The sequence below is a fragment of the Myotis myotis genome, unplaced genomic scaffold, assembly GCF_014108235.1.
Source record: "Myotis myotis isolate mMyoMyo1 unplaced genomic scaffold, mMyoMyo1.p scaffold_m19_p_5, whole genome shotgun sequence".
NCBI classification, from domain to species: domain Eukaryota; kingdom Metazoa; phylum Chordata; class Mammalia; order Chiroptera; family Vespertilionidae; genus Myotis; species Myotis myotis.
This window is the reverse complement of record NW_023416357.1, coordinates 104,752,648-104,778,277: the sequence shown is the minus strand read 5'-3', so window position 1 is coordinate 104,778,277 and position 25,630 is coordinate 104,752,648. Positions and strand designations below refer to the sequence as shown.

General features: G+C 58.3%; 1 protein-coding gene across 3 annotated transcripts; it reads right to left on the bottom strand.

Annotated features, from left to right (window-relative positions):
- Window positions 1-679: 679 nt before the first annotated feature.
- On the bottom strand, window positions 680-20,499 carry ITGAX (integrin subunit alpha X). 3 transcript variants are annotated; one of them, XM_036310298.1, is made up of 30 exons: window positions 20,379-20,499; window positions 19,702-19,804; window positions 18,740-18,843; window positions 18,375-18,445; window positions 18,122-18,236; window positions 15,596-15,726; window positions 15,336-15,481; window positions 14,973-15,126; window positions 14,516-14,666; window positions 14,015-14,088; window positions 12,817-12,949; window positions 12,451-12,593; window positions 12,144-12,284; window positions 11,843-12,049; window positions 9,831-9,961; window positions 9,555-9,712; window positions 9,297-9,451; window positions 8,477-8,608; window positions 8,317-8,390; window positions 7,961-8,102; window positions 6,134-6,241; window positions 5,972-6,051; window positions 5,801-5,884; window positions 3,365-3,443; window positions 3,156-3,263; window positions 2,963-3,046; window positions 2,620-2,733; window positions 2,368-2,469; window positions 1,992-2,102; window positions 680-1,175 (listed from the first exon to the last, which is right to left on the bottom strand). In XM_036310298.1, exons 1-30 carry the CDS (start codon window positions 20,413-20,415, stop codon window positions 1,077-1,079), a joined length of 3,471 nt encoding a protein of 1,156 aa, XP_036166191.1. In that variant the 5' UTR covers window positions 20,416-20,499; the 3' UTR covers window positions 680-1,076. The 3 variants fall into 3 exon arrangements, 2 of the variants coding, with proteins under 2 accessions (XP_036166191.1, XP_036166192.1); XM_036310299.1 differs by lacking the exon at window positions 2,368-2,469; XR_004967673.1 differs by lacking the exons at window positions 680-1,175; window positions 1,992-2,102; window positions 2,368-2,469; window positions 2,620-2,733 and having other exon boundaries at window positions 3,013-3,046; window positions 3,365-3,541.
- Window positions 20,500-25,630: the final 5,131 nt, after the last annotated feature.

Here is a 25,630-nt window from a genome sequence, read left to right as displayed (position 1 = left end):
CACATTATGCTTTGATTGGTTGAATGGCCGACTGAACACTTAGCATATTAGGCTTTTATTATATGGGATGTGCAATTTTTATAATTACTAGTATGTTCTGGCATTTATTCATGTGCTATCTTTAGAGCCTCAAAGAGACCCTGAAGCTGGGTGAGCCAAAGTGGCACTGGGGACACCGCCCCTCCTGGGGTAGGGGCACCCTTCCCTCGTGGCCAGCAGTGCCGACCAACGCTAGCAGCCAAGTTTACAAATTCTAATGGAAGGCATTTCATTCCCAACTTTGTTCGGGAAATCTAGACTGAGATTCCCAAGACAAAACCGAGACCAATACTGCCAGCACTTTGCTAGATGAGGGTGACAGAGCAGCACAGACCCTCATGCTGTGTGCTCCCGAAGCCGAAGCCCGTCTCTGGAAAGGGAGCTGGCTCCCGACATTCAGCTGAGTAGTTTAGCTGCTATCCTGTGATTAAGGGGGAGCCACTGAAGATGCATGAGGACCAGTGACTTGTTTAAGACCAGATCTTAGGTGGTTGCCAGAGGGAAGGAGGTAGAGTTGAGGGGTGAAGGGGGCCTAATATATATGGTGGCAGAAGATGATTTGACATTGAATGGTAGGCATACCATGCAATATACAGATCTTGTATCACAGAACTGTACACTTGAAACCTACATGATCCTATTAACCAATGTCAGCACAATAAATTTCTTTATTTTTTTAATCACAAAAAACAGTACTGCATTTTAGCGAGATCACTGGTGGCTAGTGGAGGAAGGGAGAATGGAGCTGGGGACTATGGTCCATGTATTTCCAGGTAGAAATTTCAGGCCAAGTGCTCTGGGGGGCAGGGCAGGGATCCTGCCTGGTGTTTCCATCTGGAGCTTTGACAAGACAAATGGCCCTTCCCAGGCAGGACGCTTTGTGCAAATAAACTTCATCCTCCAAAGAGAGAAAGCAGCCCGGTGCCAGCCTCCCTCCTGTGGGACATTTGTTCCCCCTCAAGCCTGGCGGGCGTGAGTAAAAGGGCCAGGAAGCCTCTCAGGACAGAGCAAGTCCAAAGAGAACAGGAGGGAGTTTCTCATTGGCCACCTTGGGGGCCCGGTGGCCCATTTTCTGGGGCAGCTTGTTCATTTGCTTCCGCCATCATCTCTTTGTACTGACGTTTAAAGAAGCCAACCTGCAGGGAAGGAAGGAGAGGAAGGGAGTCGGTGGAAGAGGGGGAAGGAGGTGATGGGGAAGGGGAGGGACCGCCACTCAGGAGCCCCTATGATATTCAAGCAGTGCAGTGGCAACACTGACAGTTAGACTGGCCCACAGTTCTGTGAGCTGGTAATTACCTTTAGAATGTGAAACAAGACCCAGCATGGACCAGGCACTTGCCTAATCACAGAGAGAATCCATGGTGGTATCCACATCAAACCCAGGGCAGTGCTTTTTATGTTATAACTAGAGGCCCGGTGCATGGATTCATGCACCAGTGGGATCCCTCAGCATGGCCTGCAGGGATGGGGCCAAAACCAGCAGTCCAACTCCGCCTGCCACTCCTGCCTGCAGCTCCCACTCATCCTGGCCCCACTGTGCATGCCACGGGCTCACACCACCGTGGGCCTTACGTCTGAGCGGTGCTCCCGCTGTGGGAGCGCACTGACCAACAGAGGGCAGCTCCCGCATTGAGCGTCTGCCCCCTGGTGGTCAGTGTGCGTCATAGCGACCGGTTGTTTGGTTGCTTAGGCTTTTATATATATAGATTTGCTGTCAAGAAAAATATGTAGAAAGGCAGAGGTGAGTGGGAAAGAAAGGGAAAGAGACTAAAGGAAGCCTGAGAACAGATAGGAACACATGAGGGACATCTGGGGACTGCTGATGTCAGAGGTGGAAGAGGCTCTCTCCCATGCAGTGACTGAGCGAGAACGTGCACTGACTCCAAGGGGAGCGCTGTCTTATGCTGTGAACAGTGGAACATGTGCTGGGGGGTCAGGAGGCGAGCACGCACCTTGTACAGTATGGCTGTGATGAGAGCCAGCAGCAGCAGTCCTCCCACGGAGCTGCCCACAATGAGGGGCACGGGGTTGTGGACCTCCTGCTTCTCCAGCACCACCTCCATCTGGAAGGAGGTGACCTCATCAGAAAGCATCGGTCCTCTGGCGGCCTCGGCTCCTCCCGGCCTCTCCAACCTTTAACCTCCTCCCCGGCCTCCCCAGGCCAGACTCCATGGGCTGAGCCACAGAAGCCCTCAGGGGCTTAGGGACAACTGTCCCCCCCAGGGATCTTCACCCCCTCCCTCCAGCTTTGTGAGCCCCCACACGGCACACGGATTTAGCGTCAGAAGCCGCTCGCCAACCTGGCTGCTGCCAGCACACAGTCACTACCTGGGCTCTCAGAAACGCCTCCTGGCCCGGGAGCTGGGCATACACAGATCTGTCGAACGTGATTCCCGCCATACTCACGACCGATACCTTCTTCTGCAGAGTCTGCAAAAGGGCAGGAGGGCTGGCAGCTAGCTCTGGGGAAAGCTCCGCGTCAGGGAAATGCCCTGGCTCTCCACTGAGGCCGGGCACAGACATTCAGGGCCCACCGGAGGCGGAGGCTGGGGGCAGGGCTCTGCCGCTGGGCCCACCCACCTGTCTGACCCAGCCGAAGCTGAGGTTGCCCTTCAGGGTGAAGTCCAGTTCCTCCTGGGTGCCAAAGGAGGGCACGTCACAGCGGAACCTCCGGCAGGCAGCAGCGGAGCAGTCCTAGGGGCAGAGAAGTAGATCAGCCCAGTGTGTGTGTGTGTGTGTGTGTGTGTGTGTGTGTGTGTGTGTGTGAAGGCAGCAGACAGCATTAACGTGTCTGATTTAAAGGAGCATCCACATCTGAATTCAGGAATGCCGCGCAGCAGACATCCCTCTGAACGTCGCACGGACTCCTGAGCTCCGTGCCTCTGAGGTGTGGCTTAAGTGGGGGGCAGCCAGTCCTCCTCACCAGCACGGGATTCCTCTGAATGTGGGCCCGGGGGTCGGCCTCTGTGGGCACTATTCTCTCTGAAGAGCAGTTCATAGATGGGCTCTAGGAAGACAGAGAGCAGGCGTCTCAGAGGGGACATCAGAGAATGGGAGGGACACGGGAAACCAGGCAAAGGGCATTGGTGGGGGAGCCACACACAGTCCTCGGGTACCTGGGGGTGGAGGAGCTCCAGCTCTGTCCACACCGCCGCCTGGTTCAGCTCCACAGGCACCAAGAAGTAGATGCTGACAGGCAGGTCCCTCTGCCCCAGGTTGCTCACCTGCACGGAGGGCAGCGAGAGCAAAGCATGCCAAGGCCACGTCCCTCCCTGCTCCCTGGCTCCTGGGCCGCAGCCCCTGCTCTTGAGCCGCCCTCACTCACCTGGTATCTGAGCTGGGCCACGCTGCTCCCCTCCTCCTCTGAGGCCGAGAAGTTGAGGTACTTGGTGGATTCTTCGTGGCTGGGGAGAGAAGAGGCATGTGGGGGTTGAAGTTCCCCGGGGGCCTCCTGAGCAGCTCACTGGGGCCCTGGTTGTCCCGGATGAGGTGTGTGGCTGACCTGAGGAATGGGGAGATTAGGGAGCGGGCCTGGGCTCCTGGCTGGCTGCCCGCAGAAGCTGCCCACAGAGGAAACTGCCCAGGTGGGGCCGGGCAGGGGTGTAGTGAAGGGACAGAGGCAATCTGCAGAGGTCACACCTGGCTGCCTGCCTGTGGGTGCCCCGTGAGGTGTGCCAGCCCCAGTGCACGCTCCTGCCGACAAGCTCGGACCCCGCACCCGCTGGCTGCCCAGAGCCTGGCGTGAGGTGCGGGGGAGAGTGTGGAGCTCTGGGCAGGAGGAGGGCAGCCGACGAGGCACGCGGGTGGACGTTTCGGGGCAGCGTGCCCAGGCTACGTCCCACGGCCTGTTCCATATCACAAGTGCATACATCCCATGGGGCAGGGGTCTATGTCTGGTGATCATTACACATAGTAGAGGCTCAATAAATCTTTGTTGAAATCAAATGAATGAATTTATGGAAAGCACCCACATCACTGTGCCTGAAATACAGCAAATGCTAGGGAGGTGTCTGCTCACAACCTCCTAGTTTCAAACACCTCATCCACCTCTCCTCGGGCGGCACCTACCCCTCATCATCCACCCCTCCTTGGGCGGCTCCTATCCCTCATCATCCACCTCTCCTTGGGCGGCGCCTACCCCTCATCATCCACCCCTTCTTGGGCGACATCTGTAGCTTTTCCCTGACCGCCCCCCACCTCCCTGGGAGCAGGCAGGGTGTTTGTCCCTACCCTTCCCAAGGGGAAGGGAGGAGGAGTGGTTCTAACAGCCCTTCAAGGTGTAAATCTGTTCCTTGCGATGAGAACTGTCCCACCCAAATGCCAAGGGCCACGGCCAATGCCACAGGCCCCTGCAATGTTGAGCTGAGGCCTCCCCTGACAGGAGCCCCTACCCCCTCCTAGAAGCTCACAAAGCCTCAGGCCCCGGGACCACAGAGAGGCCCTTGGTAAGACTCTGCTTTAGGTCAGGGTAGCCTCGCTCCCAGTCAGGCCGCGAGAACCTGGAAGACAGCGATGTCTCTCACATCTCTTACGGAATCCAGGGCAATCTTGGGGCTTTGGAGAAAGCCTCTGAGAACTATAACCGCTATTAAATGCAGCGTGTAAGTAACGGTAACACCACACTTACTGTTGTCAGAGCCAGCCCACCATAAACACGCAGGATTGAGGAGCAAGTGCTACCAGCAGTTGCCAGCTAAGGACTGGAAGGGTAGTGGGAGAGGGTAGTGGGAGAGGGTAGTGGGAGAAGGGTAGTGGGAGAGGGTGGTGGGAGAAGGGTAGTGGGAGAGGGTAGTGGGAGAAGGGTAGTGGGAGAGGGTAGTGGGAGAAGGTAGTGGGAGAAGGGTAGTGGGAGAGGGTGGTGGGAGAAGGGTAGTGGGAGAGGGTAGTGGGAGAAGGGTAGTGGGAGAGGGTGGTGGAGAAGGGTAGTGGGAGAGGGTAGTGGGAGAAGGGTAGTGGGAGAGGGTGGTGGGAGAAGGGTAGTGGGAGAGGGTAGTGGGAGAAGGGTAGTGGGAGAGGGTGGTGGAGAAGGGTAGTGGGAGAGGGTAGTGGGAGAAGGGTAGTGGGAGAGGGTGGTGGGAGAAGGGTAGTGGGAGAGGGTAGTGGGAGAAGGGTAGTGGGAGAGGGTAGTGGGAGAGGGTGGTGGGAGAAGGGTAGTGGGAGAGGGTAGTGGGAGAAGGGTAGTGGGAGAGGGTGGTGGGGAGAAGGGTAGTGGGAGAGGGTAGTGGGGAGAAGGGTAGTGGGAGAGGGTGGTGGGAGAATGGTGGTGGGAGAGGGTAGTGGGAGAGGGTAGTGGGAGAGGGTCGTGGGAGAATGGTGGTGGGAGAGGGTAGTGGGACGGGTAGTGGGAGAGGGTTGTGGGAGAGGGTAGTGGGAGAGGGTGGTGGGAGAGGGTGGTGGGAGAGGGTAGTGGGAGAGGGTAGTGGGAGCAGGGTGGTGGGAGAGGGTAGTGGGAGAGGGGTGGTGGGGGGGGGTGGTGGGCGACGGGTAGTGGGGAGGGTGGTGGGCGAGGGTGAGTGGGGCAGGGTGTGGGAGAGGGTGTGGGAGAGGTAGTGGGAGAGGGCGTGGAGGGGTGTGGTGGGCGTGTGGGCAGAGGGGGTGGGGGTGTCGGTGTGTGGGCGCGGGTGGTGGGTGATGGCGGGTGGGGCGGGGTGGAGGGTGGTGGGAGAACCTAAATATCCCAGGGGTTCGGGCCGCAGGGACTGAGAATCCCCAGCCCCGTCAGAGTGATGGGAAGGACCCCGCTCCGGTCCCTGTGCGGCACCTGCTGACCACGATGTAGACGGAGTACTTCACCGGCAGCTCCAGCCGGGAGGTGGTCCTGAGGGTCCTGGGGGAGTTGTTCTCACTGGAGGAAGAGGAGCAGCATTGGCGGGTGCTCCTGACGAGGAGGTGGGGCGCGAGGGGGCGCGGACCTGTGCCTGGCCCTGCTCACCTGCTCACATTGGCCGTTAGAAGCAGCCGGTCTCCCAGCATGGCCTTGGGGGAGACGTCAAAGGTGGCCACGAAGGTGACCTGAGGGAGAGGCAGGCGTGGGGTTGGAGGCGGAGGTCACGGAGGCTGAGGCTGGGTGGGGGCAGGGGAGTGGGAGACAGACCTGAGCTCCCTCGCGGAAGATGATGTGTTTGAGGCTGCAGCGGGTGCTCCAGGCGTCCTGGCTCCCGCTGTCGCAGGCCAGTTGCAGGGAGCGTGACGGCGGCCGGCTCTAAGCAAGGGCAGGGGCAAGGGCAGGGGCAAGGGCAGGGGGGCGCTCGTTAGAGCATGTCCCAAAGAGACTCCATGACGGAGTGACAGTTTTCTGGAATCTACCCTAAGATGATGTTTTGTTTTTAAAATATCCTTAGACACTATCTGGTCAAATTTCTTCCTAATGTAGAAATCGCAGATTTATTAAAGTTCTCCCCCTTTTTATTTATTGTTATTTTAAAAAGGCTTTCTGTTATTGAAATTTTCAAACATACTCCAAAGTAGAGCAACTAGATAAATCAAGCCCCATATACCCATCCCTCAGCTTCAATTGCCAACATTTTTTCTACTTTTGTTTTATTCAGCTGCCTCTCCACCTTTTTTCGGAGTAATTGAAAGCACATTTTGAATATCACATTGTTTCATCCAGAAATACTTCAATATATACCACCAACCGCAAGACTGAACAACTCACGCCCAGCAAAATAAGCAACAACTCCGTAACGTCGGCCAGTAGGCAGGGCACGCGCAGACTTCCTGGGTTGCCTCCAAAGATGCTACTTTACAGCTCGTTTTAAAAACAAATACCCAACAAAGGTCCGCATGCTGCATTTGGTTGGTGTGTCCAGAAGGACTTCCAGTGATGGGCACTCACCCCTGGGCAGCCGGATCTTGCCATTTCTAGTGCGTTCCTTTGAATGTTAACCAAACTATGACCCCATTGGGAATACTAGCCTAAGAGAGACATAAGAGACCAACCAGCCAAACGTAATGTATAGACCTAGTTTAGATGCTGGTTCGAACAAATCATGTATAAGAAGATATTTTTGAGCCAATTAAGGGAATTTTATTATGAATCGTTTGTTTCACTGGATGCGATAATGGTATTGGGTCATGTGGGCTGTGGGGACAGAGCAGAACTATAGGGGGGAAGAGAGAGGAGTGACATGATGTCTGGGATTTATCTTAAAATATTTCAGCAAGTGGAGAGGGGAGCCAGCTGAAATAAATATTGCAAAATGTTGGTATTTATTGAATCTGGGTGATATGTTTTTGAGAGCTTTGTTGATCTACTCCCTACTTTTATAAATGTTTAGCATTTTTCGTAAAATTTTTGTTGAAAATCTGTTTCACTTTGGCCCTAGCTCCGTCTTCCAGAGCAGGTCTTGCCAAACGATAGCCCAGCACCACTTTTCACAGAGGAAGTTTTATTGGCGCTCATTCGCGTACGTCTCGCCAATGGCTGCTTTCACTCCACACCAGCAGAGCTCAGCGGATGTGACAGGCGCTCTATGGCCCACAAAGCTGACATACTTATTTTCCAGCTCTTCAGAGAAAACGCAGGCCAAGACCTGATCTAGAGCAACCAATAAAGTTAACCCCTGCTTCTATAAGACAGTGTTTAAAATATTTGAAGGTTGAGGTAGGTTTTCCTCTAAAAGAAGAATATTGACATGCTGTGGAATACAAAAACGTTTAGGGCAGCGTGCCCTCTCTCTCCACATCAGCAGCCTGCTGGGCACTCATTCCTAATAGTCGGTGTCCTTAAAACGCGATGCCCGGAGTTGAGCACAGCATGAGCAAGCCCCCGATGGCACAACCGTGTCTCTCCGACCAGCACCAGCCCGGATCCCTGGGTTTCTGAGAGGCTCTGAGCAACGGCAGCCCCAGCCTGAGCTTTGAACAGGAGTCTCTGCTGATCCCCAGCCATTGGCTGCTTCCCCAGAAGGAATAATACCTGGCTCACTGTCGCCCGCCGGTAGGACAGCCCTGGCGGGTAGGAGAAGGTGACTGTGGTCCCATAGGAGTCCTCGCCCTCATTCCACACTTTCACTCCCATGTTCAGCTCCAGGGTGTTCCCCACCACCAGGGTCTCCAAGCTGGGGGTGGGGGTGGAGGGCAGGAGATGAGCCTATGACCAAGGCTAGAAATGGTCTGGGGACGAAACCCAGAGTGGAGATGTGGGGTCCCCGGGGCCTGGGATGTCTGGTTTCTGAGCACAGGATGGAGATGGTAGGGAGAGCTAGACGGCAGCTCTAGGTCCCAGGAGAGGGGCTGGGAGACCAGGGCAGGTCTCAGGAGGTGGAAGCTCACCCAGAGGCGTCAATGGTGATGCCAAGGTCGTCCTGGCAGACATGGTCGTCCCCACAGTTCTTCTCAAAGGGGAGCTGAGAGGGAAGGCGACGTGGGGGTTTCTCCAAGGCCTGTAGCCCACACCCCACTGCCCCCCAAAGATCCCAACCCGAGGACTCACAGAGGCCGTGAAGTGTCTGCGGGTGTCTGGAGCCAGAATAGGCTGGAGGTTCCCAAAGGAAGGGATGGGCTGGCCCACCAGGGAGAAATTGAGACTCAAGGTGATGGGGATCATCGCGTCCTCCACGCAAGCCTACAGGGCGGCCGTGGGGGAGAGCAGGAGGCTCAGGACAGCACCTCACCATCACTAGCTGTGCCCTGTCTCCTCATCCCTGAGATGGGGTGACAGTGAGGCCTGTCGCCTGCGCTGGTGAAACACTCATTGCTGATTCCACCTTGAGGATCCTCTGCTGGGCTTGCCCTCTGCCTTGATTCCCTCCCCCAGCCTCCCACAGGCCAGCCTGTTCAAGGCCTTGCAACCTCCCTGCTCGGAGAGGCCCGGACCCTCTGCTCTCTCCCTGGCTTCCTCACAGTGTTCATCCCTACCTGACCCTGTTATCTAGGAACCTGATTGTTTTTGCTCTTTCCCTGCGCGCCCTCTGGGCGTGGACTCTGTTGTCCAGGTGGTGTCCCTGGCACCTAGGACAGGGTCTGTCTCAGAGGAACGGCTCGATGCAAGAATCCCGGCCCACCGCTCTAGCTCTCTGACGCAGCCATGCGCTGCTCTGCAATCCAGCTGTGCGACTTCTGGCAGCTGCAGCCCACCCCTCCATTCATTCACTCACTCAGCCAGGAACCCACTCACTTATCTGGCTAACAAATGGTAAGCTCCTCCTGCATGTGAGGTGACCTGCTGGGCCGAGCTAGCGCCAGGACCAGAACACACCTGGTCCTTTCCCTGCCCGGCCGCCGCCAGCCTCAGCATCGCCCCGGACCCTCACCGGGAGCAGCAGCTTCACGTCCTCGCAGTGCTGTCTCAGACCGAGGACTCTGACGCGGCTCAGATGCCGAGTGTTTGTCTCCTTGAAGATGGCTCGGGGACTCAGGTGGCCAGGGTCAAGGGTCAGGTCAAAGGTCACATCACTTTGGAGGTTACCTAGAGGGGGAAGTAGAGGGTGGGGAAGGCTGAGAGAACCAGGAACTCCCCAGGGGGCAAGGGGCCAGGCCGGAGACGGGAGTCTGGGCCAGAGAGGACTCACCCAGCCGGGTCCTGGGACTTTCATGGACACGAAGGCAGACTGTGGCATCACCCAGGTCCCGGATGGAGGCTGTGTTCTCCCGACACTCGAACACAGACCTAGCAATCTCTGTGGGTGTTGTGTGGATCTCCACCCACACCCTGAGCACAGGTCTGGTCCTGTGGGCAGAATGCCAGCCTTTGGTCCCGGGAGGGCCACCTGGGGTGGGTGAGGGGACGGGTGTCCTGGGTACACCTAGGGACCATCTGGGGAGTGACTGGGGAAGGCTGCTCTCACCTGAGCAGCAGTGCGTGCCCCTGGGCCCCCACGGCCAGGTCCACAAGGCTGTCCAGGGTGAGGTCCTGGCCTCCGCTCAGCGACTGTCCAAAGTGCTGGAGCCCAGGGGAGAGCTGGGAGCCTGTGATCCTCTGGTGAGAGGGACGGGCAAGCCAGTTTGGGGTGAGAAAAACGAGTTGGAATGAGCAACAGGAGAAAGGGGGAGGTAGGCAGGTGAGAAACAGAAGGGGTGAGGCGTGAAAAGATGTCACCATGAAGGGCCTACAAAGCCACGATGACCAGAGCAAAAGAAAGGAGCTTCGGGGCCACAGCGGGCCGCTGGGTTCTCAGCCAAGCCCCTCTCCCCCTTCTTAAAGTTCCAAGCTCTTTGAAACCCCTTCTGTTGCTAAGCTGTCCCCACAGTAATTGATGATAACGTAGCACCGACTGCGTGCCAGGCACATATGCATATGTCCGCCATAGACGTGCTACGTGCCGCCCATGTACTAACTCATGTAACCCTCACGGCAGCGGCCTGGGCGGGCTGGCTTCTTGTCACCACCGTGGACAGCTGAGGAGCTCAGCACAGACAGGTGAGCCGTGACCACGACCACATCCCTGAGACACAATTCACACACCGTGCAAGTCACCCTTTTAAAGTACACAACCCCATGTTCTTAGGGTGTTCACAGAGTTGTGTGACCACCAACACATCAACTTTAGAACATTTTCATCACCCCCGAAAGAAGCCATATGCCTGAGCAGTCACCCCTAAGTCCCTCATTTCCCTCCCCAGCCCCTGACAACAACCTACGTTCTGTCTCTGTGGACGCCCCACCCCCCACCCCTCCCCACCCCGCCGCGTTCTGGAGCTAATATAAATGGAACCAGACTCTAGGCGGGCTTTGTGTGGGCTTCTTTCACTCAGCATAATGTTTTCAAGGTCATTCATACTGTAGATGTGTCAGTTCCCTCGCTCCTGCATACGGCTGAATACTATTCCACTGCCCGGCCACACCCATTTGTCTATCTGCTCATTCGTCGATGGGCATGTGGGCTGTCCCCGCCTTTGGGTTATTGTGAATCATGCTATATGAGCATTTGTTGTAACTTTTTGTGTAAACGTGTTTTCAGTTCTCTCGGGCAGAGTTGCTGGGTCATACAATGCCTTCTGCTGCACCTTTCAGGACCTGCCAGGCTGCACCGGGTCCCATCCCCCGCGGTATACGAGCCTCCGCATCCGGCCCACACTTGTTTCCCATCTCCCTATTCTCGCCCCCCCCCCCCCCCCCCCCAGCCCCCGTGGGTGTGAACTGGTGTCTCACTGTGGTTTGAATTTGCTGATGACTGATGATGAATGATGTTCAATACCTTTTCATGTGCCTGCTGGTCCTCCATAGATGATCTTTGGAGAAGTGTCTCCTGACCCTTTGGCCTGTTTTTATTGGGGCTTCCTTGACTTTGCCAGGGAAGCAGCCCCCTTTCTGAGGGAGCCCTGACCCCCTGGGCAGGGGCCTCCTGTCTGGATGGGCATCGGGCAGGATTACTGATGGCAGCAGGGAAAGAAGTCGTGTGGCCTCCAGGGAGATGAAGGGGTGCGTGGACAGGCAGGCTGAGCAGCCAGGCCCAAAGTGACCGGCAGCGGGGCCCCAAGGGACCGGGCAGTGGTGAGAAGCAGGAGACCGGAACGGCCCTCATCACCATTCCCGATCCACTACCCACCGGGACCAGCCAACTCACTGACTCCTCCAGACCCCAGGCCTCATCTCTAACACGGCTGGCTGGCGGGGCCTGGGCCGCTCCTGAAGCCGCCGGGGGATTAAAAGTCCTGGGCGGAGAACCCACCCAAGTCTCAAGTCTCCATCGGACCTTTCCATTTTTCACGCCCCACAGATTTTGTTCCCTGCCTAGAGACGCCCGCGGTGGGCAGAGGAGGGCAGAGGTGGTGACAGACTTTTCCAGGTGGCAGCGTGGAAGACAGGGAGGAGCAAGGAGAAGGCGGTCGGAGTGACAGGATCTGTAACGGGCCTCACCTGGCTGTGGGAGGGGCTGATGCCCGGCCCCGAGGCTCCGTGGAACAGGTACACAGCACCCTGGTTGTCCTCCTCCCCCGGGGCCCCGATGGCCACGTCCGTCAGCTTGTCCCCATTCACGTCCCCCATGGTGGTCAGGGCTGCCCCAAAGCGGCCCCAGGGGTGGCCCTGCTCCCCACGGAGAATGGCCCAGCACTGCCACCTGGCCTTTTGCAGAGCAGAAACAGTGCCAGTCCCAACCCGGGCAACCCCTCCACCCCACACCCAGGCCCCACCCAGCCAGGCCTCCTCAGCCACTCACCCCCCGGGGAAAGGGGCACACGGACACCTGGCCCCCCCGGGTCGGCTCGTAGTAATGGGGAGCCCCGATGAGGACCAGGTCGGAGCTGCCATCTCTGTCCACGTCCACGGAGCAGAGGGAGGCCCCGAAGTAGGAGCCAATCTGGAGGGCAGAGCCTCACGTCACCCTGCCTCCCTGGCGCAGGGCACCCTCTGGGCCAGGTCCCGCCTCTCCCTGGCACCAGGACCTCCCCCCACGAGGCCCGAACCCCTTCGTCTGCTCCCTCCTCCCTGGAGAGCCCGCCACCCTCCGGTCCTCCACACCCAACCTGGGTCCCTGTGACTTCAGCCTTCGGCCTCCACTGCCCGGCCGCCTGGGTGAAGATGACGGCCTTCCCGGTGTGCTGATGGCGGGGGGCCCCCAGGACCAGGCTCTGCACCCCCTTCCAAAGGGCCAGCTCGGTGGAGTAACCTGAGGGGGCTGGGCCTCAGCTCAAAGGCCACCCGCTGCCCCCCACCCCCCCATGCAACCTCCCCATCCCCTCCCCCTACACCCTGCCCGCCCCCCCGTCCCCATCACCTCCCCCCACCCGCTGCCCCCCACCCGGTCCCCATCCCCTCCCCTCCGCCCCCAGGCAGCTCATCTCCCGCCTGTCCCGCCTGTCCCTGTCCGCACAGGCAGAGCCTGTTCTCACCCAGGTAGGAGTCCACCATGTCCACATTCTCCTGAGACATGTTGATGAAGGTGGGAGGTTTCTTATTTGGGGGGTACAGGAAGGCACCTCCAGACCAGCTGTAGCTCCCCACAGCGCCCAGAACTGGTCCGTCCTGGGAAGGAAGGTCTGGGGCTGAGCCAGGGAGCAGGAGAGACAGCAACTCCAAGGTGCCCAACCTTGACACCCGCCCTCACCTACCTCCTCCCTGCTCCCCTTCATCCCACACGCTCCCTCATCCCACACGCTCCCTTCATCCCACACGCTCCCTCATCCCACACGCTCCCTCATCCCACACGCTCCCTCATCCCACACGCTCCCCTCAACCCACACGCTCCCTCATCCCACACGCTCACTGTCATCCCACACGCTCCCCCTCATCCCACACGCTCCCTCATCCCACACGCTCACTGTCATCCCACACGCTCCCCCTCATCCCACACGCTCCCTATCCCACACGCTCACTGTCATCCCACACGCTCCCCCTCATCCCACACGCTCACTGTCATCCCACACACTCCCCCTCATCCCACACGCTCCCTCATCCCACACGCTCACTGTCATCCCACACGCTCCCCCTCATCCCACACGCTCACTGTCATCCCACACGCTCCCTCATCCCACACGCTCCCTCATCCCACACGCTCCCTCATCCCACACGCTCACTGTCATCCCACACGCTCCCCTCATCCCACACGCTCCCTCATCCCACACACTCCCCCTCATCCCACACGCTCCCTCATCCCACACGCTCACTGTCATCCCACACGCTCCCCCTCATCCCACACGCTCACTGTCATCCCACACGCTCCCTCATCCCACACGCTCCCTATCCCACACGCTCCCTCCAACGCTCCCCCTCATCCCACACGCTCACTGTCATCCCACACGCTCCCTCATCCCACACGCTCCCCCTCATCCCACACGCTCACTGTCATCCCACACGCTCCCTCATCCCACACGCTCCCCCTCATCCCACACGCTCACTGTCATCCCACACGCTCCCTCATCCCACACGGTCCCCCTCATCCCACACGCTCCCTCATCCCACACGCTCCCTCATCCCACACGCTCCCTCATCCCACACGCTCCCTCATCCCACACGCTCCCTCATCCCACATGCTCCCCTTCATCCCACAAGCTCCCTCATCCCACACCGGTGCCGGGAGGGCCCACTCACGGGCGTGAGCACCGCGCTGAAGCCCTCCTGGGACATCTCCAACTCAAAGGAGCTGCTGCTCATGGTGTGGGTACCTGGGGGAGGCATGGCACTCGGGTTTGGGGCAGGGGGAGGGGGGACAGGCTTTGCCAGGACACCTCAGCTTTTTTTTTTTTAATCCTTACCCGAGGGTATTTTTCCATTGATTTTCAGAGAGGAAGAGAGAGGGAGAGACAGAGAGAAACACTGATGTGAGAGAAACACGTTGATTGGTTGCCTCTTGCACACGCCCCAACCACGGCCCGGGCAAGGGAGGAGCCTGCACCCCAGGACCCTTTGGTCCTCAGGCCGATGCTCTATCCACAGAGCCACACCGGCCAGGGCAGGACACCCCAGCTTAACAGGGCCTGATGGTGGAGACTATGTCCAGAGGGCAGGGTTGGTGCCCTGACCTGGAGGCAGGGCCCAGAGGAAAGGCACCCGAGAATGAGGTGTCTAGAGCGAGTTCCAGCTCTGACTTACCCTCAATGGCAAAGATCTTCTCTTTCAGCTGCCTTTGAATGTCTCTCAGAGCATCAAAGTTGTCCACTCTGAATATGTGCTCCTGCGGGGGCCTGGACGCGATGGCGGTCAGCTCTGCGAAGGCGCGTCGGTCCTGAAAAGCCGACCCCACCTGTCCCCACAGGAAACCGACTCAGTGAACAGATGACAAGCCCACGGCGCCTGCCACGCTCTGGCGCCGTGTCCTCCAGTGATCGGGGCCAGTGTCACCCCTCCCTCCCTGCCCCGCCGTCCCCCCCCCCCCCCCCCGATCCGGGAGAGAAACCGAGGCTCAGAAAGCGTCACGGAGGTTGGCAGAGGGCCAGGTCCCCAGGCTAGCACAGCCTCCTCCCGGGGGCAGTGGAAGCCGAGAGCTGGGATTCTGTCCCTGGAAGGGAAGTCCCCAAAGAGGAAGCAGCGGGCAGCGTCCACATCCTACCCCGACCGCATAGCGGACAATGCCCTTGGCCTCGGCCCGAGGGATGACATCCTCATATTCCAGGTTGTCGCCTGTTTTATCCCCGTCCGTGATGACGATGAGGATCTTGGAGGCGTCCTGTCTGGCCCCCTTGTGGGCACTGAACAGCTCTTCTCTGCAGGAAAGAGGAGGGTCCAGAGGCGCCAACGAGGAGGTGACTTCCTCTGGAGGCCTGATGCGTGCGGCCCAGAGCCACCCCCGCCCCCCCTTGGTGAGGAGACCAGGCAGAATCTCAGTTCCATCGGCCCCTTTGTCTCGGAGCCGGAGCCGGAGGAGGCCCAGGGGAAGGGCAGCCGCCTGGAGGACTGGAGGGTCAGGACTCACGTGACCCTCAGGATAGCTGTGGCCGTGTGCGTGTACTGGTTCAGCTGCCTCACAGAGTCCAGCAGCCGTAGTGGGTTTGAGCTCTGCGAGAATTCCTTGAACGTGAAGTGAACCCGGAAGGTGCTGGAGAACTGCATCAGGGAGAACTGGGAGAAGAGCAGGGGCTGGCACCTCCCTCCCCAGAGCGCCAGCGCCCTCCCCCGGAGCCCCAATGCCCTCCTGCAGGCCTGCCCAGCGCCTGCCCTGCCCCACGGGCACACCTGGGCCCTGGGTCTCTGGAACTGGCTCATCACAGCCTTCACGAATTTCAGCATCTTGGCAAAATCCCTGGAGCTGATGCTGCCTGAGCCGTCGATCAGGAACACGATGTCCTGCTCCTGCCTCGGGCACTCTGAGGAAGGAGGTGGCACGGTCCTCTGCGGGTGCTCCCAGAGCCCAGACCCTCCTGGTAACAAGAACTTCCCCCCAGGGGCCTCCCTGCTCCCTGCCCGGAACAGGGCCCGGCGGTCTCCTGGAGTCTCTAAGAGGCTGCACCTAGGATTCGGCTGCTCACACCTGCGCAGCCAGCCTGATTGGTAAAAACATGGAAGGTCCTGCAATGCAGATGGTGAGAAGCTGCTCCCCTCTTCTACCTCAGGGGGCCGACCCCCTGGCCCTCCATGCCTCTCCCCACCGCATCTCCACTGCTCCAGGCCTGGCCAGGCTCTCTCCTCACTGTTCGGAGCTGAACTGTATTTTTGTTAATTTTTTAACTTGTTGCTGTTGTTAATCCTCACCCAATGATATTTTTCCATTGATTTTTAGAGAGTAGAGGAAGGAGGGAGGGAGGGAGGGAGGGAAGGAGGTAGAGAGAGAAAAAGACACAGAGAGAGAGAGAGAGACATCAGTGTCAGAGAGACACATTGATTGGGTGCCTCCCGCACATGCCCTGACCAGGGCTGGGGATCAAACCTGCAACCCAGGTATGTGCCCTTGACCGGGAATCGAACCCAAGACCCTTTGGTGCATGGGCTGATGATCTAACCACTGAGCACACCAGGCCAGGGCTGTTAAATACTTCTAATGCCACCCCTGGCAACAGCCACACACTGGCCCTATTCTGTTCTCCGCTTAAATGCAGGACCCCACTTCCCTCCTGGGTGAACATGGGTCTGCCCTCAGGAGAGGAGGCTGCCCAGCTCTCAGCTCCCCTTTCTGCCGCAGCGGCCTCCCACCCGAGAGAGTGGCGTCCTGGGTGTTCCCTGGGGAGCCCAGTGCCTGTGGGTCAAGTTAGAGCCTAGAGGTGCTGCAAGGGGCACTGCATTCAGTGGCCCATGCCGGCCTCCCCAAGGGCCTGAGTGTGAGAGTGAAACCAGGGCGGGGCCTTGGGCTGCTGTGGGCTGTGTGAAGAACTCACTGTTCCACTTCCTCATTTTCCATTCCCACCAGCACCGGGAAGCCAGACGCTGTGCCTCAACCTGTTCGCACACACACACACACACACACACACACACACACACACAGAGACACACACATCGTACACACTCACACACACACACACAAATCATACACACACAAAGATATAAAGACACACATACACACATCATACACTCACACAAAAATACATGCACATCACACACACAAATACACAGACATAATACACATCATACACACATCATACATGCACAAATACACACAAATCACACAAATACACAGACATCATACACTATACACATCATACACACACTTGCACACAAATCATACACACACATACACACATCATACACTCACACACAAATGCACACATACACACATCATACTCATACACACACCATACACTCACACACAAATAGACACATCCACCATATACACACATCATACACTCACACACAAATCATAGACACACAAATACACATGCATGCATCATACACTCACATGCAAATGCACAGACACCATACAAATACACACACATCATACACACACAAATGCACACATACACACGTCATATCCTTGCACACAAATAGACACATACATACATCATACACATACACACATACACACACAAATACACACATATACTATACAGGTACACACATCATACACACGAACAGACACATCATGCACGGACACATTCAGACTGCCTGCCCTCATCACCCTTTCTTGGCTGCACAAACCAGTCGGTCATATCTATCCCAGCTACACTGGGTGAAAATAAACCCCCTTCTCTCTAAAAACAATAGCAGTTGGCAATCGCTGAGCCCTCACCGCATGCCAGGCGCTGTGCTAAGCCCTGGCCGTGGACGTCTGGTGTTGCTCTGTACCGGGTGTTACTATGCCCATCCGACAGATGGAGCAGGGGGCTTGGAGAGGGCGAGGGCACAGGGGAGGCCGCAGTGGCCGTCACAGGGCAGGCTGTGAAGGCGGCAGTGATTCCCGCCGTGTTTGACCCACTACACAACCCAGTAAACCTCTTTCCAGATCCCTCTCTTCTTTTTAATGGTTTTATTGATTTCAGAGAGAGGACGGGAGAGGGAGAGAGAGAGAGAAACATCAATGATGAGAGCGAATCATTGATCGGCTGCCTCGTGCACGCCCCCTGCTGCGGATCGAGCCCACAACCCGGGCCTGTGCCCTGATCAGGAATCGAACTGTGACCTGGTTCCTGGGTCAACGCCCAACCACTGAGCCACACCAGCCAGGCCAGTTCCCTCTTTTCGACCTGCGTTGGTAGAGTGTCTCTGGCCCCACTACGCCTCCAAGTGAGATGTGTGTGGGCTCCTCGAAACACCCAGGGCCCAGACACTCACCCTTCAGGGCATCTGGGAGCCTCTGGGTCGGCCAGGAAGAGGAGGCCCACAGGAAGCAGACCCCGGCCAAGTGCATGTTCTCGTTGCATGCATGGTGCACAGTGGGGCCGCAGGCCTGGGAACAGAGGGTGGTGGGCGGGGCAGCTCCTGCCTCTGTCCCATCCCAGCACCCCACCCTCCACAAGAGCCCCGCTCCTGCAGTCCCAGGTCCCCACCCCTCCTCAGGATGCTCCGGTGACCCAGGGCAACTCACCAGCAGCCGAGGGGGTGTGGTGGCAGCTGTCAGGGATAGGCCCAGGGACATGTTCACAGCCTCTGGGGGCGCTGAGGGGACAGGTAGGTGATGGTCACCCTCAGGACAGAGGAGCTCTGCACAGTCTGGGCAGAGGTCGCCTCATCCCTGGGAGACAAGGACGCCTGACACATGAAGGGGGCTCCCAGCTCTTGATGGAACTCTGAGGGTACAGGAGGGCCACGGGTAGGGAGGCCGGGAAGCATGTCTGACGGTGAGGGTTTTCAGACAGAGCTGAAGCTGGAACGTGGGCCCCCTGTGCTCCGCACAGACGCCCTGGAGCATGGGCACCTGCACCTGGGTCCCAGGGAGGGGCCGGGACTCACTCTGCAGCTGGATGGGCTCACAGGTGGCCGTGCTGTAGTCACACCGGTAGAGGCCACCGGTTTGGTTGACAGCCTTTATCTCCAGGGGGGCTCCCACCACCACCCTGGGGGGGAGACAAAGAACACTGCAGTTAAGAGTGTGAACACAGCAGACAGAGAAAGACAAATACCATGCGATTTCACTTACTGGTAGATGTAGAATCTAAAGAACAAAATACACACAAACAAAACAGACTCAGATACAGTGAACACACTGAGGGTTGCCGGGTGGGAGGGGCGAGGGGACTGGGGGAAAGAGGGGAGGGGAAGGAGAAGTCACAGGATAGTCGTGGGGATGGGAAGCACAGCATAGGGACTGCGGGCAACGTTTGTGTGGTAAGTACGTCCCGTGCCCGGTGGGTACTAGGATGATCAGGGGGGTCACTTCACAGATTATACAATTGTCTAAGCACTATGATGGACACGCGAAACTTAAAGAAAATAAAAGTAGTGTGGGCACTAACGCCAGACTGCCACTCCAGCAAGTGTGCTTCAGCTCTCTGTGCCTCAGTTTCCTCATCTGTCAAGAGGAGATTAATAACAATTTAAGTTCTGCCTGGGAGGGGTTTCTGTCTGTTTTATTCTCTGGTGTATGACTGGCTCCTGAGGCGCACAGCAGGTGCTCAATAATTGTTGAATTGGGGACTAAATCCATACCCACGTAAAGGGTGGGTGGCCCAGTGTCTGGCGCCGAGTAAGTGCTCAATAAATGTTAGCGAGCTCTGATCATCGAGGTGGCCAGACAGCACCGCTTTCAGTCCAGTTCTTCACGGCCTTGGGGGAATGGCCCACCAGAGAGACGGGAGAGCTTGTGACCTAAGGGCGTGGTGGAGAGGAGCAGAACGCTGTGCGGGAGAGGAGCTGATGAGGTGACCGAGGCCAGTCATCTCCACCCCCCGCCCCCCCCCCCCGCCGGTCCTCACCAGTTGGCGTACTGGACCACACTGTGTCCAAACCCGGCGCTGTGCATGGGGAAGATGGTTGGCTTGTCGATGTCCAAGTTGAAGCAGAGAGAGGAAGCCACGCCTGGGGAGGAGGGGGCAGAGAGAAGCTTTGAAGAAGGTTCCTCCTCTGCTTCATCTCCCCGGGCCTGACCGCCCCTCTCCTCGCTAGGCCCAGCGCCCCAGTGTCTCCTGGTCTTCTGGCCGCCCACCCGGGCGTGGGCCGCCCCCGCCTCGCTGCTCTCAGACAGTCTCAGACGGCCCAGAGACAGCGCCTCACCCAGTGGCCGGCTGGCAAGTTTCAACTCTCAGTTTCTGCCAAGCTACACCCCCGCTCTAAAGGTGCGCCTTCCCCACCCCCACCCTGGGGGCTCCTAAGAGGGGGGATCCAGGGAAAGTTGGGGCCAAAGGGGCACTGTGGACAGAGCACACAGTGAGCTGGTCCTGCCTACCTGAGGGATCTCTGGATTTTCCGGGCAACCGGCCTCTCTCCCGGCTCCTCTTACACCCCCCCAGATGGGTCCTTCCGTCTCCTCTCTCCACAAACTCCAGATCTCAACCCCTAGATCCCTCTCCTGATGTCTGAGTCCAGGGCACATGCATTCTCAGATCTCCCTCCCTGGACCCCATCCTCCTCGCCCCCTTCATTCCCAGCTTACCCATCAACAGGAGAAGGGCTGTCCTGGTCCTGCTCATGACGGGGAGCTCAGACGTGGGCTCCCGAGCTCCTGAGCCACTGGGGAACCGCTGGAGCAAGTGAGCAGAGGTGGTCAAGAGGCCGGAGCTAGAGAGGGAAGTTGTCAGAATGACTCAGACGTGGAGGGCGGAGAGTGTGACAAAAGCAGGCACAGGGGCCCCCCGCAGCCGACACACTCCATCCAGGAGTCGTTCTGAGCGGAGATGGCGTGACCTGCCCCCTCTTGCCTCGCCACCCATCTAGGCTTGTGTGGATGCCAATCCCCTGCCCACCTCTCCCAATTCCCCTGGTTCCAGCTGAAGGTTCCCCCTGACCTCGAAACTTCAGTTCACCTGGGGAGGGGGAAGGGGCAGGTGTCAGGGTGGGGTTAGGGCCCTAATGGAGATTCTGGGGGACCCCTCCGCTTCTGGCCTGGAAACCTCTGGGCCAAGGAGTGAATACTCCTTGTTTGTTCGTCATTTACTCAGCAAGCCCAAGTGGAGGCTGAGGATACGTGCCCTCTGTTAGCAGAGTGAGGAAACCCAAACCACAAGGCCCCGGCCCTGGGGTCAGTGGACAAGGCAACGTGTAAACAGCAAGGCTTTGCTCTGAGGGGAAACCCGGTAACCACAGATACCTTCCCCGGGCTGGCAGGGGCAGGTCAGGGAAGGCTTCCTGGAGGTGGTCGCATTTGAGCTAAGTATTGAAGGCGAGTGTGTGACTACAGGGGAGCGTGTTTAGGAAGGGGTGGCCAAATGTGGAAGAGGCGTGAGACAGAGGGGGCTTGGGGAAATGGGTGGTGGAAGCCAGAGAGGAGGTGGCGGGAAGTAACAAGGGATGAAGTCAGTGCTGTGGGGGAGGAGAGAAGGGGAAGCAGGCCCAGCCCAGAAAGCCCCCTCAGGCATGTGATTTTATCTGGGCGGAGGGAAGCATTGATCTGCACTTTTCTATTTTAGGACGCGGGAAAGGGGCCGATGAGGCTGGAGACAGGTCAGTCAGGAGGGAGATGAAGGGGGCCTGTGGAAGGAGCTAGTGGCCATGAGGATGGGCTGGAGGGTGACTGGTCAGACGGGAGGACCGTGGTGCTGGTCCCAGGACGAGGGGAGGGGCCGTGGGCCAGGCCAACTTTGGTTTTGAGGAAACCAAAACGCAGTGGTTAGGAGCTTGGCTTCTTTCAACCTCTCTTTGCTTCAGTTTCCTCCTCTGCAAAATCGGGGTGAGAATAAAAGTATGCACCGGCGATTGCTGCTGGGGGCTGGCGTTCCTGTGTGAGAGCTTTGCCGCCGGCCGTTATCCTGGCTACGCTGTGGTGATGGCTGGGTTAGGTAAGAGGGGCCTGAAGGGCTCCGGGAGGCAGCTGGGCGTGTGGGGCCAATCTCAGCAGGAGCGTCTGGGCTGGATGAGTGCGGGAGCCACCCGCAGAGGCGCTGGGTGAGATCCGGTGGGAGTGCGAAGGGGGGAAGAAGGCTGTGCCAGGGGTGGGTGAGTCCGGGGAAATGCCGATGTTGGCAGCAGGGTGGGCGCCTGCGGAGGCCGAGAAGGAGGGAGTCCGTGAAGGAGAGCAGCCGGGAGCCGGAAGGGCACCTGGCAGGGCGGCCCAGGGAGGATGCGAGCAGTGTCACCGGCGGCCGGGCATCAGCGAGGTGAGAAATGAGGACGGCCCGGATCTGGCCACAGAGGCGGTGGGTGGCCTGCCATGCAGCGCAGTGGGGGTTCAGGGGCCTGGGCATAAAGAATGTGGGTGGCGGTACCGCCCGGAGGAAAGCAGTCCTGAAGGCCTCAGACACCAGGTGGCTGGGAAAGGCCTTAGAGATGAAGACAATTTGAGAGAAAGGGGGGAGGGTAGCTGGTAAATTCTAAGAGGAAAACAATGGCAGAAAAAAACCAATAAGAGGAGGAAGAGGTGGCTGTGACTCGGAGAGGGTAAGTGATGAGAGACGAGTGACGCAGCAGCAGCCCGAGACTCAGGGCTGGCGTACGGGACCGGTGAGGACCAGGGAGGCCTCCGCCTCGAAGGAGCCTTCAGTCCTGGGCGTTCATTGCTCCCTGTCCTCAGGCTTGGGATCCACACTCGTGGACAAGACAAGAATAGTGGAGGATAGTGCTTCATCCCCATGATGCTTCGGAGAAAAACCAAGGTAATACACCTCTCCTTTGGCAAGAATAACTTAGACCATCAAAGTGTGGAATGGGGTGTATCCTTAATTCAACCCGCCCATTTTACAGATGAGGACACTGAGGCTCCAGCCAGGATCTTGAGTGTCTAAACCTCATTGCCCCATTTCAGTGCATCATGACGGACATTTCCAGAGAAAGGATGGCAGCTGAGGGGGGATGATATAAGCGAGGAAGGAGCAGAACCCAAGTTACCCATCTCCTCAGCCGAGCGGGATCAGGCACACCCAGCTCTGTCCAGGCTGAGCCCGTGGCAAGAGGTCAGAGGCCGAGAGAAGGTCCGGGCGAGTTTGGAGAGCAGCCAGCCTTCCCCTCTGCTGGCATTCCTCTGCCCATTCCAGCAGGTGGGGGCGTCGGGGGGGGGGGGATGCACCTGATCTGCCACATATTGGAGGTGGAGGTGGAGGCGGGTGGTGGTGGTGAAGAAACTAGGGCAGAAGCTGGTTTAATTCAGGTCTGACGTGCCAGAGCGAAGTGGAACTGAAGAATTTGGAGTCTGTCTCCTGGGGCGTTTCTTTTCCATGGAAGAAGAAAACAGAAATCTGTATGCAGCAACCCTGGGATTTCTTAGTCCATTTCCACCCACACCCACCCCCGGGGCCTGAGCCCTCCTCTTACTGCATGCAATCTGTCTCACTTCTCTGTCTCCAGCGGACACTGAGGTTGAGTCATGTGCCTCAGGTTGCCCAGCTAGGGCAGGTTCCAAGGCAGGGAAGCGTTGACTGCTAATGACCCTACTCCTTCCTCTGCCCACAGCTGCTGCGCTGCTGCAGTTGTTAAAAGCTGAGGGCGAGGGAGGGAGTCAGCATCAGCCTTCCTCAGTGACAGATAGAGGGTGACATCCTCTCACCGCAGTTCATACTCATTTGTCCTTGTCTCTCCGAGGATGGCCGTTAAACCTGGAGCAGACACAACTAGGTCCTACATGTCTGCTGGGCGTGCGGATGGATGTGCGATGGGAGCGTAGAAAGGATTGTGTGTGAACAAGTGGATGGCTGCGTGGGCTGTGGGTGGGTGGAAGGATGGGTAGGGCAGTGGATGGGTGAGTGAGAAGGTAGATGGATGGGTGGAAGGGGAGCTGCACAGATTTGAAGTGAGTGGACCAAGCGGTCAGCTCAGACGCCCTGAGGCATGCTGAGTCATTGCACAAATCACAGATCAGGAAGTTTTAAAATAAGTCAAGTGGAGGACGTCAGGGAGCCAGCCAATGTGGACGTGGTGGATGTGGGTGGCGAGTGAGGCGAGAGGAAGGGGCCCAGCGGGCTCAGAGGCACATGTCAGCTAAGCCCCTGAGCCAGCTAAAGGGTGTTCTTGCTCCAGCTCCCACAGCTGGCCAGTGACGAAGCCAGAATGACAACACAGCCCTTCATATGTATGTAAATTCTATGAAAGAGAAGCAGAGGAGAGAAGGGGAAGTAGAGACAAGTCACTGGGCCTCGGGGAGAGAGAGGGAAGAGGAGAGAGAAACAAGGAGGGCAGGGTTAGGGCCGTGGGTCTGTGTGTTGGTGACAGGCCTTACCTCCTGCCGGGTGTCCCATCTGAAGGCCCCACCGCGCCTCAGCCCAGCCTGCGGTACAGCCGCAGAGCTGAGCAGGCAGACCGAGGCTGGAGCCTGCGCGCGGAGCCTGCCTGACCTTGCGCAAGGCCACGCACCCTCACTGGTCGTGGGCATCCTCTCCTGCAACACGAGAATTGCACGCGCCTCCCTGGGCAGGCGGAGGGATCCGTGAGCCCTGGCTGGGCACTGAAAGCGAGGGCAGCTGCCCCCTGCCTGAGCCGGGCAGGCCCGCAGCTGCGGCTGCAGGTGGAGGGCGCCTTGCTCCCAGGTGGCCACTTCCTGCCGACCCTGCTCTGCAAGTCGAAAGGAAAGCAATCCCAGATGGAAAAGTAGGTGCATGCGAGGGCCCCAAACATCTCGTTTTCCTTCCCGTGACTATTTTGACTATTTCTCTGGTGATGTCAAATATTGTATCATTTTCAAAAAAATGGTTCCCTCCACCTTGATAGTGCCTTAAACACACGGTAATCATGAGTCTGGTTTACCAGTGTGGCCCCAGCATAAGGGTTACCAGGGCCCTTTTCATCCCCCAAAGCTGCCCTCCCGGGCGCGCAGTGAGCTGAGGTAGGCAGCCTGGGTTTGAGCCACGTGGGAGAATCTGAAAGCTGCCACCGTGGCCTTCCTGACCAGGGGCTGCTACACTCCCCGGCAGGGCACCCCTCTCCTGCCACACAGACACCCACTTCCCCTTTCCAAGTCTGTACAAGATTGTGCTGCCGGGGCCCTTAAGAAAGTCTGTAAACGCAAAGGCGGTGCAAGATGGTGAGCAAGATGGACTTGGCTCACTCGTTCGCTAGCAGGCAGCCACCGAGTACCTACTCACTCCAGTCAAGCGTCGCAGCCAGGACAGGCACCACATCACTCCAGCGCGGTGTCAGGCGGCGTTAGGGTTATAAGGAAAACAAAATGCGGCCACGGCCAGAGTTCCTTAGGATGCAGTCGCCTTAGTCTGGCTGTCGAGACTGAGGGCAGGTGCTGGCAGTGTGTTGAAGGAGGCTGTGAGGACAAGGGGATGGGGACGCGGGACGGAGCAGGGAAGAAGGGAAGTGATACTGAGAGGGGGAGGAAGGGCTCCGGCCTCGGCCCAGGAGCAGCTCTGGAGCAGGAGCCACACACGGAATGGGTCCCACCTCACCTCGAGGCAGGGGCCGGCGGAGTACTTGCTGTGTTGGTCAGTCACTGACCACTGGCCACTCCCCCCCCGACACACACACACCCCGGGATAGAGCTGCTCCTGTTCAGCAGGGATGGTTCTCCAGAAAAGGGGGCCGTTGTGAGCCGTCAATGGCCACCACAATGCAGATGGTGTAGCGGGAGCTGGGAGGGCACAGACCGCATCTAGTGACTATCTGGTTGCATCTTAATCTCTTCTGGGGGGTGGAGGGGGCAAGGGGTCCTAGGAAGGTGGAGTGGGACTCAGAGCAGACACCGAGAGTCTCGGGGAACATGGGCCAGTCAGGGGCTGTGCACGGAGGGCTGGGCGAGGGATGCCAGTGGGAATT